The 20,948-nt window shown below is 37.5% G+C and overlaps 1 protein-coding gene across 8 annotated transcripts in view; it reads left to right on the forward strand.

Annotated features, from left to right (window-relative positions):
• Positions 1-20,948, forward strand: part of RASAL2 (RAS protein activator like 2) — a 362,955-nt gene that overhangs the window by 246,834 nt on the left and 95,173 nt on the right. Inside the window, exon 1 of one of the 8 annotated variants that reach the window (XM_043567735.1) lies at positions 2,581-3,141. The exons of the other annotated variants lie outside the window; for them this stretch is intronic. Within the exon in view, the coding sequence (XP_043423670.1) occupies positions 3,036-3,141 (106 nt within the window). The 5' untranslated portion in view covers positions 2,581-3,035. Of the gene's footprint in view, positions 1-2,580; positions 3,142-20,948 lie in introns of those variants that run through there. 8 annotated transcript variants of the gene reach the window in all.

Below are 20,948 nucleotides of genomic sequence, written 5' to 3' on the forward strand. Positions count from 1 at the left end.
TTTTACCATGTTTTATTTTTGGTTGTTGATTTGGAGACTGGTGGTGTAGATCCTTTTATCAGGAATACATGGAATTCTTTAGTACTTTGGTATGTAGAATCACAATTTCACTTTCACTAGTAAGTCATTCAATAAACATTTATGAATTATCCACTGTGTGCTAGACATTAAAACATTTTGTTTAGATTACTAGAGCACAGTTTTCACCTTTAAAATGCACAAGGCGTAGTGGAAGAAATCACTATGTAGACAGATAATTTCAATAAAGTAATAGGAGCAATAACAATGAAAGTATGGGTAAGAAAGCTATTAACTCTGCCTTAAGGTGTCAGGAAAGACCCGGAGATGTAATATTTGAACTGAGTCCTAACGGATCAGTTCAATATAGTCGGGTATACATGGTAGAAAGAATGATACCTCACTGGAGGTACCAAAGTCAATCAACAAAGATGTTTGAGCACCTACTGTGTGCCAGGTAGTGCTCTAGAGAGTGGGGATATACCAACGAACAAAACAGATGAATTGTGATTACTTTGCTTTGGAACATGCAAAGACTTGGAAGCGAGGTAGATAGCACAGCATAGCTAAGTCAAGGAGAGTGTGGGGGAGCCGCTACCAGGAAAGAAGCAGGAGCCACATCACACCAAGTTGTTTGAACTTGATGCTCTAGGCCAATGGTTTCACCTTGGGAGCTCCAGATATTCTGGCGTGTCCTAAAGTTCTTACAAAGGGATTATCAATTCATGCTTAAATACTAAGCAAGCATAGACTGTGGATTTTGAGAAAATGTTTTTTATACATATTTGTCAATATTTTTCAATTTTATGTAGTTATTTTGAGTAACAAAGTATGGATTTATTTAAATATATTTTTAATGTTTATTCATTTTTGAGGGACAGTACATGAGTGGGGGGAGGGACAGAGAGAGAGGGAAACACAGAATATGAAGCAGGCTCCAGGCTCTGAGCTGTCACCACAGAGCCGGACATGGGGATCGAACCCACTAACCATGAGATCACGACCTGAGGCGAAGTTGGACGCTGAACCAACTGAGCCACCCAAGCGCCCCTAGATTTTCTATCTCCTTAGTTGGTACTATTGCTATAACTGCTTTTAAGTAACTATCTGTCAAAATGACTAATTTTAAAAAGAGATCCCGGCTCATGCTCTGTCTCTTTCTGTGTCAAAAATAAACATTAAAAAAGAAAAAAGGAGGCACCTGGGTGGCTCAGTAGGTTAAGGGTCAGACTTCAGCTCAGGTCATGATCTCGCAGTTGGTGAGTTCGAGCCCTGCATTGGGCTCTGTGCTGACAGCTCAGAGCCTGGAGCCTGCTTCGGATTCTGTGTCTCCCTCTCTCTCTGCCCATTCCCTGCTCACGATCTGTCTGTCTGTCTGTCTCTCTCTCTCTCTCAAAAGTAAATGAACATTAAAAAATTTAAAAAAAGAAAAGAGATCCTAAAATACTCAGCCTGATATTTCCTGCCAATCTTGAAGCTATTAAAACTTTTAGAGCAGCTAAACAAAACTTCAGTAAATAAGTGAACTCCTTCTAAGTGCCAGGCACTACTTTAGCCACTGGGTTTATAAAGGTTAATATATAAAACAAGAATCTTACCGAGTTGACTAGAGTCCAGATGAAGAATAATGAAGTCAACATGGAGAGGAGAGTCTGGATTCAGGATATACTGAGATAGTAACTCTTAAGCAGTGAGAATTCTCTCACTGAAGGCAGACTGCTAGAACAGAAAGAAAACAGATTATTGGGAACAGAGCTAATATTTTACTAATGCAGGGCAAGACTCTTAGCTTTTTAAGAGTGTTGTTTTCTCATAGCACGCCTGATCAATCTACAGAAAACGGGGATATTAGTGATTTATGGGTCTCTGAAAATATCTCTACTGCTTGATTTTTCTCTGCGTATTAATAAGGTGTAAGCCTGTGAACTGACCTTAAATCCAAGCATGTAAGTATGTAATGTAAATCATATTTAAAAATCCATCTGTTTCGGACTCCTTCACAATGACAGTGTGACAGGAGTTGAAGGACAGTCGTTTGCTACATTGATGGGTCTCTGAACCTATAGCCCAACAAGCTTACTTCTCTGACTTCTTTCTTTCAGATTTCAGCCTTCTTTCCTATTCTCCCTCTCCCCCGCCCCCCCCCCCCCGCGCTCTCCACCCCTCTTTTCTTTCTCGCTAAGAAAGACAGAGCTATTGACTAGAAGCCCAGAGTTGCCCCCAAGTTCCGACCACCGGCTCGAATTCTTATGAAGTGGACTTGTAATATCCTTAATGTTGCTGTTGGCAGTCAGTTACAGATTCCATTATTGTCGATCAATGCCGTCGCCATGCGAGGTGGGGGGAGGAACGGAGGAGGAGGAGAAGAAAGGAGGGATGAGAGCTTCCTATTCACAGATTTATCAACCTGCCTTTGCTCGCAGGAAATCTTCGCAAAGGGGGCTGAGATGCTGTTGAAATAGCTAAAGCAGGAAGGGGTTAGGGGGCTGCAGTTCTCTCTGGTTGACTGAAAGGAAATTTGAAAACCTTTCTTCTCGGAACAAAACAAAATGCTGAATTTGTTCTTTTGCCTTTGTTTTTGTTTGATGATATGCTTTACTTAACTGATTAGCTATTGTGCTGTCTGGTTATCTAAGCTGCTTCAGTGTAGGAACCTGTTTCTTTTCCTTTGAGTGTCTTTATTCTTTATTTTCCTTTGCTTTCTCCTGTCATGAAACACAAATCATTATTCAATTTTATCCTGGCTTCTCTTTCAGGCTAAAGCTTAACACTAAGAGACAGAAGGACAAATCTCCCTTCCCTTCTCTTCTGTCACCCTCTTTTAACCCTCTCTATTTCCTTCCCCCTCCCCCCGTTGTATTAGATTGATGTCACAGAGACAGAATTCAGAGTGGAGGGAGGATCACATTTGCTCTTTCATCATTACAGCCTAGCCAGCAATTTAAGTGTCGGACCCCCAAGAATTCAGTCTTTGTATCTTTCTTTTCCCACTCCATCATTCAGTAATTGTGCTCTGTATGGAAAAGTTTTCTGGCTGGAGAATGAGTCTCCTTTCCCCCGGTGATGTGGCCGAGTGGTTGGATAGTAGCACCGAAGAGGAGAAGAGCCTTCTGTCATTTCTGGGTACGGTAGGGCTCCGCTTGTTCTTTTAACCGTTTGTTGTCTGAACTTCTCTTACTTTGGGGAGTAAGACCCCAGATTTTCTAAAATCCACTTCTGTATATTTTAAAGGGGGTAGGAATTAAAAGGATATGTTTAAGTTGTTTGCTGTTCAAGGTTTGCTGATGTTTGTAGAAAGAATGTCACCAACATTGCCTATGAGAAATAGCAGACAGTTTGCTTTGCTTTAACAAAGAGTGCTAGCTCCGTGCAAAGCTTACTGTGTCATCCGGTCAGCTGTTCGTGGTATTTAGACAACTTCTACTAGCCAAAATATGTTATTGTTTTACTATACCTCTCAGTACAGTGATGCTGAGGCTTGCCTTGGGAGAGTGGCAGTGGGCTTTGTGTGCAAGAAAAGCCAACATATGGATTGAGAAGTAGCTTTTATGCAAGGTGTGAAATACTTGTAATGTTCATATATCAGATTTCTACTGAGTATATAAAATACAGCTATTACTTAAACTTCCCATTTATGGATGCTTTCTAATAAATTTCTAAGTAAGGCAATTATTGATCGTGGAATTATTGATATCATAAACAAATTCATAAAGTTAGGTTATAAATCCAATTGTGTCATCAGTGTAATAGGAGAGCTTGATACTTACACAAATCCTATTTGTGAATACTTTTGTTAGATTAATAATTGCCTTCAACTTTATCTGTTTTTCTATACCTTTGATTTGTCTCATATATTTTGCTAAATATAAATATACCTTTATTATAAGTGGACAAAATTTATGGTTTTCTGATCTGTGCCTCATGAGTACTGCTTATGACCTTAGGAATAGTCTTCTGCCATTCCAAAAGATATCTCTATCTTTTAAAAAAAATTTTTTTATTGTATTTAGTATAAGTTTCTGCTTTATTTAATTCAATTATGTTGTCAATCTTAACATTCTATAAATGATTTCTTTTTTTTCATGAGGTTTAGATGTAAAGAGTCATCCTGATCAGACCTTTCCTAATTCTATAAAGACTCAGATATATATATATATACGTGTGTATATATATATATATATACATATATATATATACATATATATATATATTTCGATATTAATCCTACTCTTAATTTGTTTATCACAGCCTCACTTGTCTTGGGTATTTGGGTGACTTTAAGAAATATGTGTACCTCCTAACTCCTCAATTCTCTGAAGCCTGTCCTATTCTACCTGCTTCCCATTCCCCACCCGTCCACATACCTAGAGAAACATCAGTGAAGAAAAGCAAACACAAATAACCCTGAGTAAAACCAACCACTTAGACCCTACTGCATCATGGGAAAGGAAGGTATAGTCAACACTAAACATCTTTCCTTTGCTCTTGAATGATATTTTTCTGTATTCTAATTATCTAACCTCAAGATTAATTTATTTTCTTTTTTGGCCATTACTCCTCTATACCTAAAAAGAATTTAATCAAATAAATAGAGTTGGGCAATTAAAAGGGACTACAGTGTATGTCCCCTCCTGCCCCTACTCCCGTCCTCTGTTTAGGAGAGTTAATGAATTATACTCTTTTTTCACAAGTGGAGGTGATAAAGACAAAGGATGTTAGAACACACTTAGAAGAAACATGCAAATTCTTGCAAACTGTCCACCTAATGGAAGGAAATCTTAGCATTCGTAATAGACAAGACACAGATAAATCAGTCTTGATTCTGCTCAAGGGCTACAACAAGTTTAGTTGTTGAGAGAGTAGATAGCTATGTACCCCTGCTCCACTGTGGCGGCAGTGAGCCCTGGATGTCAGCACGTCTTGTTTGGGAGATTGAATCTCTCTCCTGACCATGGGTAGCAAACACCTCCATCTGTGGGTAAATGGGAATTTACTAAATTCTTCCAGAGGAACTAGGAGGAAAGCTATCTCAGATACAACTTGTAATAGCTTGAGGATTAAGCAAAGCTCTTGTGATATCATTTGCTACTGTAGTTACCATGAACTAGAACATGCTTTTCCCAGTGAAGATGCCAAGAGAACAATGAGAAACCCGAATCTACTTTATGATGAATCTAGAATTAATGGAACCAAAAGAGTCGTTGTGTCAGAGAACCTGTCAAACTATGGTTTCTTTCCCTAAGGAATTTTAGGCAGGTTTCTCTCTAGGAGAGAAGATGAAAGAACTTTGTATTGGTTAGACTTTACTACTTCACTTTTGAACAGAAGCCACTTAACTGATGTTCAGGCCTTCCTATTGATTTAGTGCAGTGTTGGTTTGATGAAGCTTCATAAAATTGCTGTGCATTATTCTATTCAAAAGCCTTCCATGGCTCTCTCCTCACCTATCAGATGAAGTCAAAACACTGTAATCTGGAACTTATTCTGGCCCTTCTATCTGGCATTCCAGTATTCCTTTGGGGAGGGGCCAGGGGGACTTTCATTGCACCAAATTGATTAACTTCCTATATCTCAGGCAAATGCTGCCCTTTCCTACCTTTGCACTTGCTGTTTCTCTCATCGGCAGTGTCCCTTCATCCAAACTGAAATTTCCGTAACTCTGTCCGTGCTTCAGATCTTACTCACGAACAAGATCCTGTGCTAGGTACTGTGGCTGGATACGAAGAAGTGTACGATAAACCTGCTTGAGAGAAACATAGAATTTGGGGAGAAAACATGAACTGTGTACAATTAAGGGAGAAAGATTTAATGATAATTCAAGACAACAACGGAGAAAATAAAATAAAGCAGTACCTGATTATGAAATGATTTATCTTAGCAAAAATTGCCTTGGGGATTTGAAGAAGGGAGACATCATTTTCAATTAGAAACCCTGAAAATTGCTTTAAAGAGATAGGATTTAATCTGAATCTGAAAGCATAGAGTAGGTTTTTATAGAAATGGAGTTTTCTGTATGAAAGGAGTGTCATGAGGAATATTAAATTATGTTCACATCTAATGAACAAACTGATTTGAAAGGAACGGGAAGTTCATGTACATTAGCAATGAGAGATAATACTTGAAGGATGTGTGGTGGATCACTGGGTAGGACCTTTCCTGACAATCTAATGAGTAACAATTTTATCCTGAAAGTAGTTGGGAAGAATTAAGGATTAATGAGGAAGAAAAAAATGTGACCAAAATAGTTTCTTAGAAAGACATATGTGGAAGTGTCTTGTAGGGGGATGAGACCGGAGGCAGTTACACCTGTTTGAAAGCTATCAGAGAAGTCCAGATACGAAATAAGCGCCTCTATTTTAACACTTAACTCCCTATAATTAGTAATTAGTGCTTGGCTTATTTGTTGTTAAAACTAGATGTGAATGCCTCCACAGCAGGAGCCCAACCCTCTGTCTTTTCCACCCCCAGCACACTCCAGGTCCAGATAAATATTTGTACAGCTAATATGAATAAGATGAAAAGATGGAGAGATTACAATCTATCAACAGAGTTGCTGACAGACTGGAGGAATGGGGAGCAAAATAAATCAAAGACTTTTTGAATTTAGGAAGATGGTGGTAATATTAACAGAAATAGAAATGTTGGGAAAGGGAGCCAGATTTTGAGGACAGAAGATGAGTTCTGTTTAGCTATATTGACTTTGAGGTGACTAGTATGCACTCAGAAATATAGTTCTTGGAAATGAAGTCACAGGTGGAGAGCAACATTTGGGAGCCATCTAGAGAAGACAGATAGTTGAAGCTCTAAGCATCTGTAAGTGATCTACTATCAACAAACTGTCAAGAAAAAACAGAGGTCAGGGACTGAAGCTTGAAGAACACCAGTAGTGGGGCGGGGGGTGGGTAGAGAGGAAGAGGCGATACAGAGAGCATGATCCTAATGGCAGGAGGAAAGCCTGGACGGTGTGTATTATAAGTACTAAGACAGAAGAAGGTCAACTGTGTTAGTGGTTACAGAAGACAAAAAAGACCACTGGATTTTCTAATGAGACTTTTGATTAATAACTTGTGAAATTGTCAGTTCTGTTTCATTCATTAGAACTGAGGGAAAAGAAGCCAGATTTTATAATATAGAGAAAGACAGCAGATGATGAGGCAGTGAAAGCCATAGGTTCCATCTCTTGCCTGGAGAAATATGGGACTAATAAAAAGGAAAAGTACCTTTTTAAAAACTGGAGAGACTTGTACATATATACATATATTTGGTATAGGAAAGAGCAAGATATTAAACCGGTAAGAGAGGAGACTAACTGAGGGAACAAGATCCTTTATGAGTTTGAGGGTGAGTGTGGGATTAAGGGCACAGGATTAATCTTTTGAGAGGAGAAACTCCTACAGGAATCAAAGATGCTTGTAGAGATTTAGTAGTGGAAAGTAGAGAAGATGAGGGAGGTAACTGCTAGTGTATTAATTTTATGGCATTTAACTTACTCAGTCTTAGATTGTAGTTAGTTATTTGTGTACCCATCTAGCACTCCCGTTTCTGCATAGTAGGGTCCTTCACTTCATATCTTGGCATCTTCCAGAATAGCACTGAAGAAGTGCTTAGTAAATACTTGTTTTGAATGAATGAGTGAATGAATGCTATTCAGATACCCAAAAATTTGAGATTCAGCCATTTTCACAATTAGCCAACTCATTCTGTCAGAACTATCCTTTTCCCTCCTTTTCTCCACTGCTCTCTATTCTCATATCTGCAAGTACCATTTAAGGTATATTGGTAGCATTTGCAATTATTATTCAGTAGGTTGTAATTGTGTTTTCCAAATTCTAGAATAAGAAGCAAAATACTCAAATATTCTGTACTACTTTGCATGTTCTAAACTGAATTTAAGTGATTTTTTTTCATTAAGTGAAGTTAATAGAATAATTATATAAAAGAATTAATTATAGAATAATTCTATAAAAGAAGAATATCATTTTGACAAAACGTAAACATTTTCAACAATTATTCTAATTATAGAATAATTCTATAAAAGAAGAATATTTTTGACAAAACGTAAACATTTTCATGTTTCTAAGTGATTCTACTGACTATGGTTAACTATTTCATGTTGGTAACTTATAATTAAGATTACACCTAACATCAAGGAGAAAGTATATTCAATTCTAGCAAAATGGCAGACACCTTGAAAAATAATACAGAAACAACTAGAAATGTCACATTAATGAAACAGATGTTTTTTAGCTAAATGGTTGAACTCTATTCTTAGGAAAGAAAGGAAATCCCTTGGAAGAGAAAAAAGAAAACTAAAAATACAAGTGGTAAATTGTCCTGGGGGCATTTGCCAGTCTTAGAATCCCAGAATGTTAAGAGTTAAGAGCCACAAGATAGGAGATGGGCCTAGGGTCCAAATGAAGTGAGGAATTAGAACTGAAAGCCTCAGGACTCCTGGCTGGCTCAGTCTGAGGAGTATGCAACTCTTGATCTCAGAGTTGTGAGTTCAAGCCCCACACTGGGTATGGAGATTGCTTAAATAAATAAGACTTTTAAGCTTATTTATTTTAAGCTTAAATAAATAAGACTTAAAAAAAAAAGATTAGAAATCCTCATACCATTGTTCCCTACAGGACTGGGTCCCTTGATGACTGAAAATAAGAGAAAAATTTGCTCATTGGCAAAAACTGACAAATCGTTTTTATCTTAGACTGGATTAGTCAGGGAGAGAAGAAGATAAAAATCCCATGAGAATTTATAACTACAGTTCTGATAAGGTAAAACTAAAATAGTGGACAACAAAAATATGTCAGATAGAAAGGGGGTAATTGGAACTGAAGTTTTTTAAGATCATTGAATTATTCAAGAAAAGGATAGAAATCAAGATTGGCATTAGGCTTTAAGTACATGTGTTGAAATGTTAAGGACAGCTATTTAAAAAATGGAAATAAAGTGCATGATTTCAAAAGCAGTAGAAAAGAAAATGAATTTTTAATCCTTGACCAAGGATTTTTAAACCTTGGTCTGAACAGACCAAAAATCAGAAAAAAAGCATTAAAAAAAAAGGTGAAAAGAAAACACAGTAAGATGGTGGGGTGCCTGGGTGGGTCAGTCAGTTAAGCATCTGATTCTTGATTTCAGCTCAGGTCATGATCTCATGGAATCCATGAATCTCATGGATTCAAGCCCCATGTCGGGCTCAGCACTGACAATGCAGAGCTTGCTTGGGATTCTCTTTCTTTTTCCCTCTCCTCCTCCCTCCATCTCTCTCCCTCTCCCTCTCCCTCTCCCTCTCCCTCTCCCTCTCCCTCTCCCTCTCCCTCTCCCTCTCCCTCTCCCTCTCTCTCTCTCCCTCTCCCTCCCTCCCACCCTCTCTCTCTCTTTCTCTCTTTCTCTCTCTCTGTCCTCCAAAACAAATAACTAAACATTTAAAACAAAAAACACAGATGGTAAAAATAAAATCCAACTATATCAGAAAACACAATGTTAATTGCCAGACTCGGTATCTTTTTTAGTGTTGTGAATGAGAAAGACATAAAGATCCAGGAAGATTAAAAGTAAAAGGTTTGGGAAGATATCTTTGGCAAATAAAAGAAAGCTAGCATAGCCATGAAAATGAGATGAAATCGAACTTTATGTCAAAACCATTATTAGGAATAAAGGAGGTTACTACATAATGATAAAATATAGAAATTATTAGAAAGATATAACAATCTTACATGCACCCAATAACAGTCTCAATTTATAAGGCAAAATTTGACAGAAATATAAGGAGATTAATCTACAGTCTTATCTATAAAAATTAGTAAAGCTATAGAAGACATCAAAAACATAATAAACTTGGGGCACCTGGGTGGATCAGTCGGTTAAGCGTCCGACTTCGGCTCAGGTCACGATCTCACAGTTCGTGAGTTCGAGCCCCGCGTCGGGCTCTGTGCTGACAGCTCAGAGCCTGGAGCCTGCTTCACATTCTGTGTCTCCCTCTCTCACTGCCCCTTCCCTGCTCATGCTGTGTTTGTCTCAAAAATAAATAAACATTAAAAAAAAATAAAAATAAACTTAAGTTAGTAGACATATATAAAATCCTGAATCCAACAATTATATAGTCTTATCATACACATATGGAATCTTCATGAAAACTGTCCATAGACTGGACCATAAATAAATCTCAACAAATTTCAAAGTCTTTATATCACACAGAATGCATTCTCTTGATCCTGGTTGAACTAAGATAGAAATTAGTAACAAAAATTTACTTTAAAAATCTTTGCTTTGGGAACTTTTAAAGTTACTTTTCTATGACTCTTTTGTCAATGAAGAAATAATAATGAAAATTGTAAAATGGTTAGAAGTGAACATCCTGAAAATGGTACATATCAAAACCTGTAGGATACTGTGAAATAATTATTAAGTGAAATTTACAGACTTAACTTTTTATATTGAGAAAGGCTGAAAACTAATGAGCTAATTAACCATTTGTGTCAACAAGTTAGAAATTATATATATATATTATATATATTATATATTATATAATATATAATATATATAATATATATATATAAAATATATCTCTAAAGAAAGTTTAGGGAGAGAAATGATGAAAATAATAGCAAATGATAATGAAATGGAAGACAGAAATAAACATCATAGAATCAATAAAGCCAAGAGTTGTTTTATTAAAAAGTTCAATGAAAATACATAAAACTGTCAAGATTTGATCAAGACAAAGAGAAAGCACAAAGAAACAATGTTACAAATTTAAAAAGAGGGGTGCATAGGTGACTTGTTGGTTAAATGTCTGACTCTTGATTTTTGGCTGAGGTCATGATTTCACGGTTCATGCGTTTGAGCCCCATGTCGGGCTCAGTGCTGGCAGTGTGGAGCCTACTTGGGATATTCTCTCTCTCTCTCTCTCTCTCTCTCTCTCTCTCTCTCTCTCTCCCCCTCCCTCCCTCTCCCTCTCCCTCCCCCTCCCCCTCTCCCTCTCCCTCTCCCTCTCCCTCTCCCCCCCCATTAAATAAACTTAAGAAATGAAAAATGAAACACTATTACAGAAAATCAGAGACTTGAAAAATAGGAAGGAATCTATCATGAACAACTTTATGATATTTGAAAATTTAGAGAAATTAGGCATTTAAAGAAAGATGCAATTTTTTAAAATTGACTCTAGAAGAAACAGAAAATATAAGTAGGCTTGCAACTTATAACCATGAAAGAAATTGAATCAGTATCTTAAAATTATCACCAATTGTGGTTTGATTTCTTACGTAGCTTGACTTCCAAAAAAGAGTAATTGCTGGATTACACTTACATTAATATTTTCAATCAGTGACAATTCAGTTTTTCATCATAAATGAATTAATTGATATTCTGGTATCTAAATTGAAGAAGAAACTAAAAATCCTAGGAGCCCTGCTAAACCTTAAACGTGGCAGTTGAATCCCTATTGAGTCCCACAGGTGGTCAAGGTTCCCTTTGTGTTTAACTCTTACATCCTTTATTTAGAGGATTTCCTTAGAGAAAGAAAAAAAAAAGTTCTTTCAAAATTTTCCTGATGGAGATGTACAAATAAAAAATTTAAGAAAATCAAGCTGAACAGATATCTAAAGAAAATGGAAATGAATAAGAAGAAATCAAGATTTAAACCTTATTATGTTTAAATGTGCTTCTTAAGGAAACCTGAAGATATGTGAATTTTCAAAAAGAATGATTCCTAGGAAACATCTCAAAACTTTTAAGCCTAAGCTCTCATGTAGTTTATTTATCAAGATCTCAATTATAGCTGAAGATTCAAATTAATATACTGTACATAAAAAGACAGTGACTCTTAAACTTGACTATATGGTTCACTTTAATTCCATATGTGAATTAAAATAACTAGAAAACTGATTAATAATTTTACTACATATTAAGTTGAACCATATGACTTTGTATATGAAATAATATTTTACCACTTTAACATACATAAAAGGGCAATTCTATATCACCCGATATGTTTATTAAAGGAGAAAAAAAAGGTTGTCAGACTATACTGAACTATTTTTTAGTTGTTCAAATTTATTTGTTACTAATTATTATCTTTTATTTTGTTTTAGTACTCCTTGCAGACAAGCAAAATTTAGTGTAAATGGTTTATGAGAACATTGCATATTTAAAATTGAGAGAATTCTATTTACTAAAATTTGTTTTGTTTAAAAATTGAGGCAAGATCACTATTACTCAAATCTTAAATTATTTAAACCTCGTTCAAGACATCACTTGCAGAATACTGTATTGGGCAGGAATGTAGTTTGGTACCTGAAACTAAAGAACATATGATCAAGTAATATGAACTTCTACAAATGTATTAATTGGAAATCCAAGAAATGTCAATAATTAGAACTGGTTTTGTGAAAGTAGTTGAACTGACAATGGTATTGAAGGTCACCTAAGATTTGGCAGATAGGTGAAAACCATTAGCAAAATCAGACATAGGGAATGAATATGACCAGTTTGAGATCAAAGATCATCTGTCTAAGGCAATTTGTTGGAAGGTGCTGGCAGAAAAGAGGGACTGTGAAAGGTGATGCCAGGTGGTTTTTTTCAACCTATCTTAAGATCTCTAGGAAGGCAATTACATCAAGAAAGTAATGTTTTAGGGAAACTAATCTGGTAATGGCGAGCAGGATAGCTTTCAGCAGAAAAAGACAGGAGTCAGATCAGTTAGGAGAGTCCTGCCATGATCTGCATGAGAAGATAAAAAGTCCAAGACCAGGGTGATAGATGGTAGTGGAAATAAAATGGACAAAATGAAGCCAACAGACATTTTGAAAAGAGATTTGACAACGTTGGTGGCAGATGGGGGTACAAATCAACATCATAGGCTTCTCCGTCTTCTGATACCTTCACTAAGAATTGATATCCAATGTAAACATTTTTTTTTGTACAGTGCTATATGCATATTTGGCCCTTAGTACATGAATAAGTTCTCATCTGTGTATTAGAGGCCAAATATTTGTGTTTTCAGTACTTCAGTACTTTCTATTAATGCCTGTTTTTGAAACAAAACCCAAACTAGTCTTAAAAGTCCCTGGCATAATCAAGGACCAAATCTTTTTAGGTTTTTAAAGGTGAATACTGAAATCATGGTATGAATAAATCAAAGATTTACCCACAATTATTTATGAAAAATACTAATAGTGAGAACATATTAAGTCAGTTATAGAAAAAGTTTACAGTTCCTACATCTCTGTAAGTTAGAAGACAGTGTCCTCCAGAGTTGAACATAAAATATTATTCACCAAAATGAAGTTGTGAGATTAAGTTTTACAAATAACTCGATCGAAATGCTCAAAAACATCATTTTATGCTGAACAATGTTTTCTTAAAGATTATTATTTGTAAAACCTAAGATCTTCATGCTATTTATCTATTTTTGTCTCATAGAATTGGCCTGAGTACTTATTCTCCACTTAGGTGTACTTTAGAGGGACAGGGTTTGGTCTTGTTTTTTTAACACTTCATTTTTTTAAGAGCAGTTTTAGGTTCATAGCAAAATTAAGAGGAAGGTACAGGGACTGTGCAGCCCCCTTCCCCCTCATGCACAACCTCTCCCATTACCAGTATCCCCCACCAGAATAGTAACATTGGTTATAGTTGATGAATCTGCATTAACACATCATAATCATCCAAGGTCTATAATTTACATTAGGGTTCATTTTTGATATTGTATATTCTTTGGGTTTGGACAACTGTATAATGACAGGTATCCATCATTACAGTACCACGCAGAGTTTTTTCACTGCCCTAAAAATCCTCTGTGCTCTATGTATTCATCCCTCTCACTAAGGTCAGGTTATTTTTTGGAGGACTTTTTATCACTTTTTAATTCAAGCAATCAGTATTAGATGTTTTTATAGGTTGTTTCCTGATTTGTTCACATTTTTCACCATTCCATTAAGCAAGACCCCTTTCTCCCTCTTTACCCCATTTCCTCACCTGTTTCTTGACTAGAATATTCTTATTAGCAACAGTGTTCCAGGATTGAGCATTTTCTTTGGTGGGCTTTTTTACACTAACTTACCCCTCTAAGAGAATGATTTAATTCTTTTTTTTTTTATTTTAATTTCTATATGTGTGGTGACAAATGTTAGAGTTATTGTGATCATTCACAATATATACAAATATCAAATTATTAGGTTGTACATCTGAAACCAGTATCAATCTGTATGTCCGTTATAATCCCTCAGTTAAAAAAAAATTTTTTTACAGTTATTTAGTTTTGAGAGAGAGAGAGAGAGAGAGAGAGAGAGAGTGTGAGCAGGGGAGGGGCAGAGAGAGGAGACACAGAATCCAAAGCAGGATCCAGGCTCTAAGCAAGCTGTCAGCACAGAGCCTGACGTGGGGCTCGAACCCATGAACGGTGGTGAGATCATGACCTGAGCCGAAGTCAGACACTTAACTGACTGAGGCACCCAGGCGCCCCTATAATACTTCAATTTTAAAAAAGAAATGCATATCAGATTTACCTAGGAAACTTCTTGTAATATTTATGCCTAGGCTGTACTCTCCCCTTCCCCAAAGGTTGTAATTCAGTGGGTCTGAGCTGGGCATCTGTGTTTTTTTTTTTATTTATTTATTTATTTATTTATTTATTTATTTATTTATTTATTATTTTATTTTTAATTTTTTAAAATTTACATCCAAATTAGTTAGCATATAGTGCAACAGTGATTTCAGGAATAGATTCCTTAGTGCTCCTTACCCATTAGGCCCATCCCCCCTCCCACACCTGCTCCAGTAACCCTCAGTTTGTTCTCATATTTATGAGTCTCTTCTGTTTTGTCCCCCTCCCTGTTTTTATATTATTTTTGTTTCCCTTCCCTTATGTTCATCTGTTTTGTCTCTTAAAGTCCTCATATGAGTGAAGTCATATGATTTTTATCTTTCTCTGACTAATTTCACTTGGCATAACACCCTCCAGTTCCATCCACATAGTTGCAAATGGCAAGATCTCATTGTTTTTAATTGCCGAATAATACTCCGTTGTATATATATACCACATCTTCTTTATCCATTCATCCATTGATGGACATTTGGGCTGTTTCCATACTTTGGCTATTGTTGATAGTGCTGCTGTAAACATGGGGGTGCATGTGTCCCTTCGAAACAGCACACCTGTATCCCTTGGATAAAGGGCATCTGTGTTTTGATTAAAAGATCTACAGGGGCGCCTGGGTGGCGCAGTCGGTTAAGCGTCCGACTTCAGCCAGGTCACGATCTCACGGTCCGAGAGTTCGAGCCCCGCATCAGGCTCTGGGCTGATGGCTCAGAGCCTGGAGCCTGTTTCCGATTCTGTGTCTCCCTCTCTCTCTGCCCCTCCCCCGTTCATGCTCTGTCTCTCTCTGTCCCAAAAATAAATAAACGTTGAAAAAAAAATTTTTTTTTAAAAAAAGATCTACAGCTGGGGCACCTGGGTGGCTCAGACAGTTAAGCGTCTGACTCTTGATTTCAGCTCAGGTCATGATCTCACGGTTCTTGAGATCAAGCCCCGTATCAGGCTCTGTGCTGACAGGGTGGAGACTGCTTAGGATTCTCTCTCTTTCTGCCCTTCACCCACTCACACTGTCTTGCGTGCTCTCTCTCTCTCAAAATAAATAAACATTAAAAATAATAATAATAATAAAATAAAAGCTCTACAGCTGATTTGAATTCACAGCCAGGCTGGCAAATCACTGGTTAAGTGGAATGCAATGTGATAACGCATTATTTTTTTTATTGAAATATAATTAACAGACAGTGTCATTATAGTTTCAGTGATTCTGTACATTACTCAGTGCTCACCACAATAATACAATGCTAAGTGACTTACCTCTCTTTAATATATGAAGAATTGTGTGTATGTTGTTAAAGCCCTTTGAGTTATTTTTAGGAAGAAGTAGGAAAATTGGGGTCTCCATGATTATTTATCTTATTTCTTCTCCATTACAGCATATTATACAAAACACAAGGAGAATAGGGTACCATGCATAGTAATTAAAAGTACAGACTCTAGATCCAGACTGTGTGAGTTCCAATCCTGATTCTACCCTTTACCAGCTGTGCAAACATGGACAGAGTAATAGAATCTTTTCTTGTTTTCTTATCTGTAAATGGAGGCGATAGTTCCAGAGAATTGTGGTAATGATGGAAGAGATAACTCCTATAACACACGTGGCATGTAATAAGGAATAATAAATGATAGTTTGGTGTTGCAGGTATGCTCGTTATGTTTTTATCATTATTATTAAGATCCTTGGTGGTTATCACTAAGAACCAGAGATCTGCTTTGTGTTTGAATCTTAAGCTACCATGGAGACATCCATGAGCTGTTTTGGTTGAGACTGCTGTTTGCACTAAAGCTATTCTCTGCTATCCCATCCACTATCATCATGTGAAGTCCGAAGTTGAAGAAATGAAGTACTTGTCGGTGTCCAAACTCCTTGACCAGAGAGAAATCAATATATTCTCGTATTATATTAATAAGAAGGAATTTTTAAAATAACAATAATAATAATAGAGAATAAATTTGTTGAAGTAAAGAAAAGGTGGGGAGACTGAATGGCTTTACTTCCTGAGAATTCACCACGTTTGTGTACTTAGCACCAATTGGTTTGGATTGAAGTCAGTGTCAAGGGCATGCAAACTTGAAAGGTCGGCTTGTTTGAGTGAAGTCCTGCAGTCTAAGTGATACAAATTGGATAAATTAAAGTGGCTCTGGGGATTTGTATTTCAGAGCAGCTGAATGGTAGTGGCTGTCCTGTACATAGGCTTTAAAGCTGTAAAACTGGGATACAGCAGAAAATGTCCTACTGAAAAGCAGGTGGATGAAGTCTATAAACGCCCAGGTGCTACGGTGTTAGCAACTATATAAACGCAATATGTAATTTTCTTCTCTTTGTTCTTGTCACTTTTCCTTTACGACATTGTTCTCCAACTGAATCTTTAAGGTCCCATTGCCTTTAGGAGTCTTCCAGCGAAACACAAAATCTCATTCTCCTGAAGCCTTTCCTCTTTCACCTTTTGCCATTTGTTTTGAGGTCCTTCTTGACCGAATACGTACAGACCCATTGTCTAATAGTCTTCTTTCCTTCCTCTTTTTCCCTTCTGCTCCTGTGGGAAAGGAGTTCTAATTTAGAATTCACAGCATGAAGAGAGAAGTTCTTTGCTTATCTTATTCATTAATAACTTGAGCCACTGACGTATCCTATCTTATTTATTGTCATCATTTACACAATATCAGGGCAAATAGACGATAGTGGAGTGGGCTCATTCGCAGCAGCACCCTGAAACTTCAGTGACGTGAATGCGTACACAAACACAGTTTGGTGTGTAACTTTCTGTCAGGCTTGATTGAAATGTTACTGATTTTTAAAAAGGTTTTTTTTTTTTTTTTTTTTAATTTTTTTTTTCAACGTTTATTTATTTTGGGGACAGAGAGAGACAGAGCATGAACGGGGGAGGGGCAGAGAGAGAGGGAGACACAGAATCGGAAACAGGCTCCAGGCTCTGAGCCATCAGCCCAGAGCCCGACGCGGGGCTCGAACTCACGGACCGCGATATCGTGACCTGGCTGAAGTCGGACACTTAACCGACTGCGCCACCCAGGCGCCCCTTAAAAAGGTTTTTGAAGTGAACTAAAAAGTTCCCCTTTCTAGACTAGAATAATATTGTTTCCTAAATATAACAAATAAAATATTTATTTTTAAATAAATAAAACTTGGGGCGCCTGGGTGGCGCAGTCGGTTAAGCGTCCGACTTCAGCCAGGTCACAATCTCGCGGTCCGTGGGTTCGAGCCCCGCGTCGGGCTCTGGGCTGATGGCTCAGAGCCTGGAGCCTGTTTCCGATTCTGTGTCTCCCTCTCTCTGCCCCTCCCCCGTTCATGCTCTGTCTCTCTCTGTCCCAAAAATAAATAAACGTTGAAAAAAAAAATTAAAAAAAAATAACTTTAAATAAATAAAACTTGTTTCCTAAATATAATACCCAAAATATTAAAGGGGCCTGTGAATAATTATAATGGACAGAGCCTCCCTGTTCATTCATGTTTGATAATTCTGTGCACAAAATTACTAGAATTGACCCGGGTAGCCCTTCATCTGAAGTATTCAGGTACACGATATATGCCACACCGACTGCATCTGTGAACATGTAATGTTTTTCTGATCTGTCATAACTAGAGACTTTTGCTGTGAGAAGGGTATTTTGGTTCCTTACATCATTGTCCAACAAATTAAAACTTTAGAAGTATCTTTCTACATTTTGGTTATTTTTCATGGTGAATTTTCTGAAATTACTTTCACATTGGTAACTATTATTTTCTTCTTTTAAATTTGGCCCCACACTCATCCAAGAGAATAATAATTATTACCACCTCAGGGGCCCAAAGATTAAGGCAGATCGATACCAGACCCAGCACTTCGCACAAAACACTCAATATTAGCTAAAATTATCATAAAAATACTTCTGCCTTAGACAAAGTAGTCACAAAAGAAGTGCCTAAATAACTTTTATAGTACATCTTTTTCTCTTCAAAGAAATTATTTTGAACCATTTCTTAACGATGGTAACTTATTCTAAGAGTGACACACAGTATGAGAATTCATGACACCTGAGCCCTGGTATTTATGTTAAGTGCGTGCATGTATGACATGATGGCAAACAAACTTTGGTTAAATATGACTGAAAAAAAAGGTAAATGTAGGAGCGCTTGGGTGGCTCAGTCAGTGAACGTCCGACTTGGGCTCAGGTCATGATCTCACAGTTTGTGAGTTCAAGCCCCGTGTTGAGCTCTGTTCTGACAGCTCAGAGCCTGGAGCCTGCTTCAGAGTCTGTCTCCCCCTCACTCTGCTCTTCCCTGCTCATGCTCTGTCTCTCACAAAAATAAATAAACATTAAAAATTAAAAAAAAAAAAAGTAAATGTACTTGATGCTTATAGATATTTGTCCATAATGATAACAGATACAACAGATACCTTTCTCATTTAGGATATTTTCAGGGGCTTTTGGAACCTAACCCTCAGTTAATATGATAAACATTTCCCTTTACTCTCTTTCCAAACATACAATATTCCAGAATTGTTTCAATCACACTCATTATTCAAACTCCTGAAAAGAAAATACCTAAGAAAGTGCCAGTAAATGTATCTCTCCATAGGGTTTCTCTGTGCTTTATTATACCTTTTGGTGAAATGTGTTTGACCAGGTGGTTTTTCATTTCACAGTAAAAACCTAAAGTCTGCACATATAGGCCTACAGAGTCTACATGGTCTGAGCACACCTCCATAGTCTCAGGCTTTCTCCTGCTACTTACTGGTCCCTTACGCGCTGGCCTCCACGCTGCACTTTACTCCAGGAGCTTTGTATTGGCTCCCCCCTGCCCGCAGTGTTCTTCCCTAATCAACCTACAAGGCCAACTTCCTCACCTCATCTTCTCAATGCAGCCCCACCCATTCACTGTAATTACTATAGTGAAATTACTACACCTCGTCATCTCCTTTACACTGTCCTGCTTTTTTGTCTTCCTTGAAATGCTTTCTGACATTTCTTCTCGATAAGTGAATTAAAGTCATGAACAGTACAACTATTAGGTTCTAAAGGCAGACGTTGACTTCTGTCTGTTGAACAAGCACATCCTTCACCAAAAGTGCCTTTGCCCCTATAATCATCCAGCAGAAAAGATGAAATGGCTTACACAGAATCACACAGATAGTTGGGAGAGCACCCAGTCGTTCGCTTTGTTCAATAATGTTCCCTGCGGAGCTACGCTGGAGGTTGTCTGTCATCATTTTAAGTTGTCACTTCATCTTGGTTCATACCCAGTGGCAAAGGAAATGAAGAGATAAATTTAAAACTTAACCAGGCTTTTCTATTTTATAACTTTTTGTGCCTTTCAATCTGCAGGTGGAAAATATCTTTAGAGGATGAGAAAGTGAATACAATGGTTTCAGACCTTAACTGAAACAATATTATAAGTCTCTGACTCAGTCTTAGAGAGTGAGCATATTTTAAAATAACTGTAATTAAATATTATGACTATGAAAGGAACACTAATTCTTATAGCAGGTGAAAATAATGCAGGCGTCTGTAACGTGAGTGGGGGCAGGGGAGAGAGCCGTCTAATTTTGGTCTACTGGAACTGGTATAGATTTTCCTTCTAACTCAGCAGAAAGGTGGCTTTAGGGGGATAGTAGCAGCTTTCCTTTCTGCTTGGAGATTTCAAGTTCAAGGTAGCTGGGCCAGTTTAATATGCAGGCCTGCCTGTGACTAATCCAGTGAGTTGTTAATTCGGCCCTTGCTGATGCTGCCACCATGGTTCTGAGCAGCCACTGGTGCTTGGGTATACGTTCCTTCGCTCCACTTTGAAACAGTTCCGAATCTTCTGAAAACGAAAGAACTTGGGTGTTCAAGGGCCTTTTTTTGCATCTGCAGATAAGTTGCCTTGTTGTGGGGGCTGAGAAAGTCAGGGAGTGTAGACTTCTTCTCATTGGCTCATGCAGCTTATTTCCTTCCTGTCTTTTCCCTCGTCAATGCCAATTGTTCAAACTTCAAGAAAAATTTAATTTCCTCTTTTTTTTTTTTTAATTTTTTTTTTTCTCCACGTTTTTATTTATTTTTGGGACAGAGAGAGACAGAGCATGAACGGGGGAGGGGCAGAGAGAGAGGGAGACACAGAATCGGAAACAGGCTCCAGGCTCTGAGCCATCAGCCCAGAGCCCGACGCGGGGCTCGAACTCACGGACCGCGAGATCGTGACCTGGCTGAAGTCGGACGCTTAACCGACTGCGCCACCCAGGCGCCCCTAATTTCCTCTTTTTGAACCTAGTAATATTCTCTAAGCTACACCAGAGTTGTGATTTTTCTCAAGGTACAGAAAGAGAATCTAAAAGAGGAAGAGAAGTACAACAAGTAACGTATT

This window comes from Prionailurus bengalensis, chromosome E4, assembly GCF_016509475.1.
Source record: "Prionailurus bengalensis isolate Pbe53 chromosome E4, Fcat_Pben_1.1_paternal_pri, whole genome shotgun sequence".
NCBI classification, from domain to species: domain Eukaryota; kingdom Metazoa; phylum Chordata; class Mammalia; order Carnivora; family Felidae; genus Prionailurus; species Prionailurus bengalensis.